The sequence below is a fragment of the Suricata suricatta genome, chromosome 15, assembly GCF_006229205.1.
Source record: "Suricata suricatta isolate VVHF042 chromosome 15, meerkat_22Aug2017_6uvM2_HiC, whole genome shotgun sequence".
Taxonomy (NCBI): Eukaryota; Metazoa; Chordata; class Mammalia; order Carnivora; family Herpestidae; genus Suricata; species Suricata suricatta.
In genome coordinates this window covers 436493-441803 of record NC_043714.1, presented here as the reverse complement: position 1 = coordinate 441803, position 5311 = coordinate 436493, and the positions used below count along the sequence as shown (strand labels likewise).

The window sequence follows — 5311 nt, the reverse complement described above, 5'->3', positions numbered from 1 at the left end:
ACGTCGCCCGAGCCGCCGCGCGGCAGCCCCGGGCCGAGCCCCGCCGCGGGCCCGGCCCGCGAGAAGAGCGCGGCCAAGCGCGGCCCGGACCGCGGCAGCCCGGAGTACCGGCAGCGGCGCGAGCGCAACAACATCGCCGTGCGCAAGAGCCGCGACAAGGCCAAGCGGCGCAACCAGGAGATGCAGCAGAAGCTGGTGGAGCTGTCGGCCGAGAACGAGAAGCTGCACCAGCGCGTGGAGCAGCTCACGCGGGACCTGGCCGGCCTCCGGCAGTTCTTCAAGCAGCTGCCCAGCCCGCCCTTCCTGCCGGCCGCGGCGGCCGCCGACTGCCGGTAACGCGCGGCCCGGGGGCGGCAGAGACTCACCAACGACCGATACCTCAGGCCCGACGGGTCCGGGAGCCGAGGCGCCCCGCCCGGACGCCGGCCGCAGCTTCTCTGGGACGCGCGAGCGGGGAGCCTGCAGCCTGGACTTCACCGCCACTGAACTTGGAGAGAAGCTATACGTGTTTATTTCCCCTTAAGTTATTTTTATAATGGTAGCTTTTCTACATCTTACTCCTGTTGATGCAGCTAAGGTACATTTGTAAAGAAAAGAAAGACTTTTCAGACAGACCCTTTGTATCGTAGGTCAGAGGAAAAGACTGAGCATGATCACCTTTTTATATTAATTTTTACAGCATTTGTAAGAATAAAGAAGCATTTAAAACCACCTCCGGTTTCCGCATTCGCAGTGACTCCCGAACGCCGGCGGCCGCGGGACCTCGCTGGGGAGGGGCGCAGTCCTGGGCCGGGCGCGCGGCCGGGCCCCGGGGAGGCGCGGGACGCCGGTGCGTCCCCGCGGGCACGGAGCTCCTTGGAAGAGGGTGTCCGCTCTGCTTTTGAAGCCTGCCCGGGTCCACCTGCAGAGGTTCTCTGCCAAGGTCGGGAGAGCGCGGTAACCTCGTGCTAAGCGGGCAGCTTCTGGTGGAAAGTGCTCCCGGGCGGGGCGGGGGGGAGCCCGGACCTCGGGAGGGGGCTGGCTGGCGGCTCCCGCAGCTGAGTTAGGGGCTCGGGAATAGGGAAGAGCCGAAGGGCTCCTACCTCCACTTGGCCGCTTCAGGGCCGAGGGCGAGGGCGAGGTGAGGGCTCTGGCTGTCCCGCCAGCATGTCTAAGCCGTCTTCGGCTTTCATGGGGCTTTGCTTTCACTTTCCTCAGTCTTAGGTACAGCTTCCAGGAGATTTTCAAAGTGAGCGTAAACATGTAATAGTTCTGCAGTAGATGCAGAAGACGGTCCCAAAGCTACTCCAAACCGTGAGTCCTACCTGCCATCGTAATGTCTCGCAGCTTGATCAGGACAAATAAAGCCGTGTTTGCCTTTCTCCCAGTTAGAGCGGGTACCAGGCACCCGTTCTGGCTCTGAACTGCTAGCTCTGTCTTATGTAACTGACCGCGGCCTCTCATGATTATATTGTTATAAAGGAGGAAACAAAATTTTTATTGTCTAAAGGCAATTTATTCATTTCATGTTAATTTAAATCTCTGCCAACGAAGCAAACAATAACCAGTCCCTCCTCCTGAGTCTCATGGGCTCTCGTGCACAGTGCCCAGCGCGACGAAACAGGTCTCTCTCTGTCCGGTAAGGCGATAATCCCACCAGGTAACTCACCTATACTTTATGAGCAGCAATTTTAAACACTTAAAAAAAAGAACAGAATTTTTTTCTTGCTGTTTTAATATTGCCTAAGATGAAATACAAAATGAATACCTTATGCTGATTTAAGTTTTAATATAACATGTTCCTAAATTGGCAGAAAGGTCATAAAATAGACCCATAAAATAGTACAAAAAAGCACTTTGATGTATAGTTTACAAAATTACCTTACTAACGTTTGCCCCAGAAAAATCTAAGTTCCATTTCCAGATCACACAGGACGCTCCTCTCTCTGCCCGTAGTTAACAAATAACCAACCGCAAACCGCCGCCGCCGCGGCGGCATCACAAAGTTCACGCTCCTACGGCCGCCGGCCGGGCTGGGAAGAGGCCCTCCCCGCAGTCAGGAGCTCAACCTCCTCCAATCGGACGCCGCCGGCCGGGTGCGCGCTCACGGACCGGACGACACACGGCAGCGGCCCCACCTCCTGGCCGAGGACGCTCCTGACTTCATAGCTCTGCGGGGAGAGAGGCGTGCGGGTTAACGCCAGCCGGGCTAGCCCGGACGTTCTGTTCCCGGCAGCGCCGACGCCGCCGAGCAGAAGGTCCTTTCCTTAGTCTGTGACCTTCCACTTTTCAAATGGTGAGAACAGGATAAGGAGGAAAATAAGCTAAGGGCTTGATTTTAAAAACCCTGTTTATTACGGCAAAGGAAGGAACTCCTTTTTTTCTGATAGTTGTGATGCAACCACAAGGAGTCCCAGCTGGGGGTCCTGGGAGAGGAACTGGGGCCGGAGGTACCAAGGGACGCGCCCTGTTCTCCAGGGGGAAGGGGGGCGGGGCGCGCAGCACGCTGGCCGCCGTCTCCCACTTCCTTTGGGACACTTCCCCAGGCAAGCAACACTTCTGGTCAAAGGGCTTCCCGGAACTTTGACCCAAGCTTCCCTCCCTAATAGGGTCCCGTTCTTTCTAGAGTAACTGTTCTGTGGCCTGACAGGCTGTGTTGCGGGAAGCTTTCTCTTCCCATTGAGGGGTCTCTCACGGGGATTGGTTAGTCTCTAGATGAGAACCCAGCGACAGCATGTGGGCCGGCAGGCGGGGGCTGGGGGGCTGGGGGTGGTCTCAACCCTCAGAACACTTTCTCCCTGCGGTGGCAGTGGGGCCGAAAATAAAGAGCGGCTCAAACGTGCTGGAAGGAATCCCATCTCTGGCTTTACCAGAGACGGGAGCCCTAGAAGGTAAAGGCTTCTTTCAGACTCCTTTGCTGCCACTGAGGCACGTCACCCCTCCTCTATGCAAGGCCCCTGACACAACTCTACAGCGGCCCGGTTCTGTACGCCTTAGCTCACCCTTCCCATCATTGATGTGTCTTGGCAAAGGACACTGAGGCCGGAGGCTCTGACAACATGAGGAGCGTGGGCACACGTCTTTGGCTCCTCGGTGCTCTCCCATCAAAGGCGGGCTACCCTGGATCCTGGGCTGGGCTCAGTGACCACTTCTCATGGAAGTACGGTGGAAAGGACACCGAGTGGCGTCCCCAGCTAGGTCAGGAAGGTGCGCGGCTTCTGCCTACCCCTCTTGGGATCCAGACACATACCGAGAGAAAACCTAGACTGTGTGGCTGTCTGGCCAGAGCCCAGGAAGGTCCCAGGCAAAGGAGCACAACAGTGAGCAGGGGACTGCAGGGTGTTGTGACCTCAGCCTGGCGGCCGGAGCACCAGCTGCCGCCCCGGGAGCTGTCCCGGCAGAGCCCAAGCCCCTCGGCAGCCGCTGGGCAGAGGAAGGATGGAGGCCGGCGACGGCCGGCTTCGAAGCGGTGACATCAGGACCCATCTGGGGCGTGGGCACTACTCGAGGGCCAGGGCACTGTGATCGTTTTGTTCTCCCGCCTCTGAAAAAGGCACATTGCAACACACGTAGCCTATTCGATGTGATCAGGAGAGTTGTGGCTTCTTCAGTGGCTGATGGAGGGGTGGGGGAGGAGGAGTTGCCGTCAAGACGGGAGTGGGGAGAGGGGCCTCTGCGTGGCTCGGCCAGTTAAGTGTCCAGCTCTTGATTTCACTCCGGTCATGGTCCCAAGGTCACGGGACTGAGCCCCGCATCAGGCTCTGTGCTGAGCACGGAACCTGCTTCAGACTCTCTCGCTCTCTCTCTCTCTCTCTCTCTCTCCCCCTCCCTCTCCGCCCCTCTCCTGCACACACACTGTCTCTCAAAAACAAAAACAAAAACAAAAGAAGACAGATGAAGTGGCAGAACTCAAGTCTGACGGGACAACCATGGCTGAGGCCTTCCTCTACCCCGCTCATCTGTGACACTGACATCAGGTTCATGGCCCACTGCCCTCATCATTCAAGGTCTTGCTGTAAACCTAAGAGGGGTCTGACCCTGAAAAGACGGCGGAGAACCAGAGAGCTGCAGGACTGTGGGGGTGCGGAGGGTGCCCGCAGGGCCGTGCAGACTGCGGGGCGCCAGCCGGGGCGGGCGGCCGGGGACGTCCGTGCCGCGTCTACCACCTGCACATCCGCGCCGAGGGAGGAGGCCCGGCACTCCCACACTCACTCTGAGTAAAGGCAGAATTCTGACTCACAAGAAAAGTCAGAAATGGATCATTTCTTTTACAATATCACACCTGGCAGCTACAGATTATAGTGACCACATCATAGTCAATAATAACTGTATCACTGATAAATGGAAATCAAATGATAATTATATTTGCGGGGACTTAAGAGGTGCAAAATAATCACACCAGCAAATGCAAACGCACTGTTCATATGAATGTAATGAATGTGCATCGTGCAAAAGGCATCTTTTTAGAAGGCACACTATATTTAACTTTCCTTTATCTGAAAGCTAAAGAAACAAGCTCCAGATTTCCTATCACTATAATGTGACCTTTGAGAACTGACATGTACAACAAGCAGCCACTCCCCGATTTCACTCTGTAGCTTGAACACCTCAAAGTTATGGTGTAAAACTTAACACGCCTGTGTCCCAACCCGGACGAGGACATCCGTTCCAGCGAGCGGGGCTCTGGGTGTCACGAGAGCCTCGCTCGCCCCTTCGGGTGCTCGCGAACGTGCATTCTCAGCCAGAAAACGGACGGAGTCCAGACTGCGCAGCCTGTGCTCATGTCCACACACAGGCCTCACGGCAGCCCCGGGCCCTTGGCGGCCGGATGTGCAGCCCTGACTCCACCGGGGGTAACGCCGGGGAGGGGGAGGCACTCACTAAAATGTGCCTCCAGGCCTGCAGTTTACACTGTGGGTTCTGATGACAGAGCACCCAGAGAGGTGACCCCGAGACCGTCGCCACCCCGTGCCCCTCTCCCAGTGCAAGTGTGCACGCACAGGCACACACGCAAGCACACTCGTGTACACACGAGCACACACTCAAGCACACACACAGGCAAACCTCTTGAGTGCTTCCTAAGTAGGGTTTTGCCTCCGGACGCACTGTAGTTGGAAGTGTGGAGCGGAACAGGTGCAAGTCCGCTTCAGTCAGAAGGCAACCAGGGGAGGAGGCCGTTCTCCAGGCCTCCCGCCGGCCCCGGCCCCCGCAGGGAGGCAGGCCGTCAAGGGCGGTCCGGGGCTGGAGGCTTCCTGGGAGGAGCACCAGGCTGCTCTCTGGAGGAGCCGTCGCGGCGCCGGAGGGAGCCCAGGCCGGGGCAGGCGCTGCGCCT

At 57.7% G+C, this 5311-nt stretch overlaps 1 protein-coding gene across 1 annotated transcript in view; it reads right to left on the bottom strand.

Moving 5' to 3' along the window:
• Positions 1-1473: 1473 nt before the first annotated feature.
• The window catches only part of SPIDR (scaffold protein involved in DNA repair), a gene marked incomplete at its 5' end in the record, with an annotated part of 427634 nt that continues 423796 nt past the window's right edge, over positions 1474-5311 (bottom strand). The window contains one exon of the mRNA XM_029923996.1: positions 1474-2150. Coding sequence (XP_029779856.1) covers positions 1995-2150 — 156 coding nt within the window. The remainder of the gene's footprint in view (positions 2151-5311) is intronic.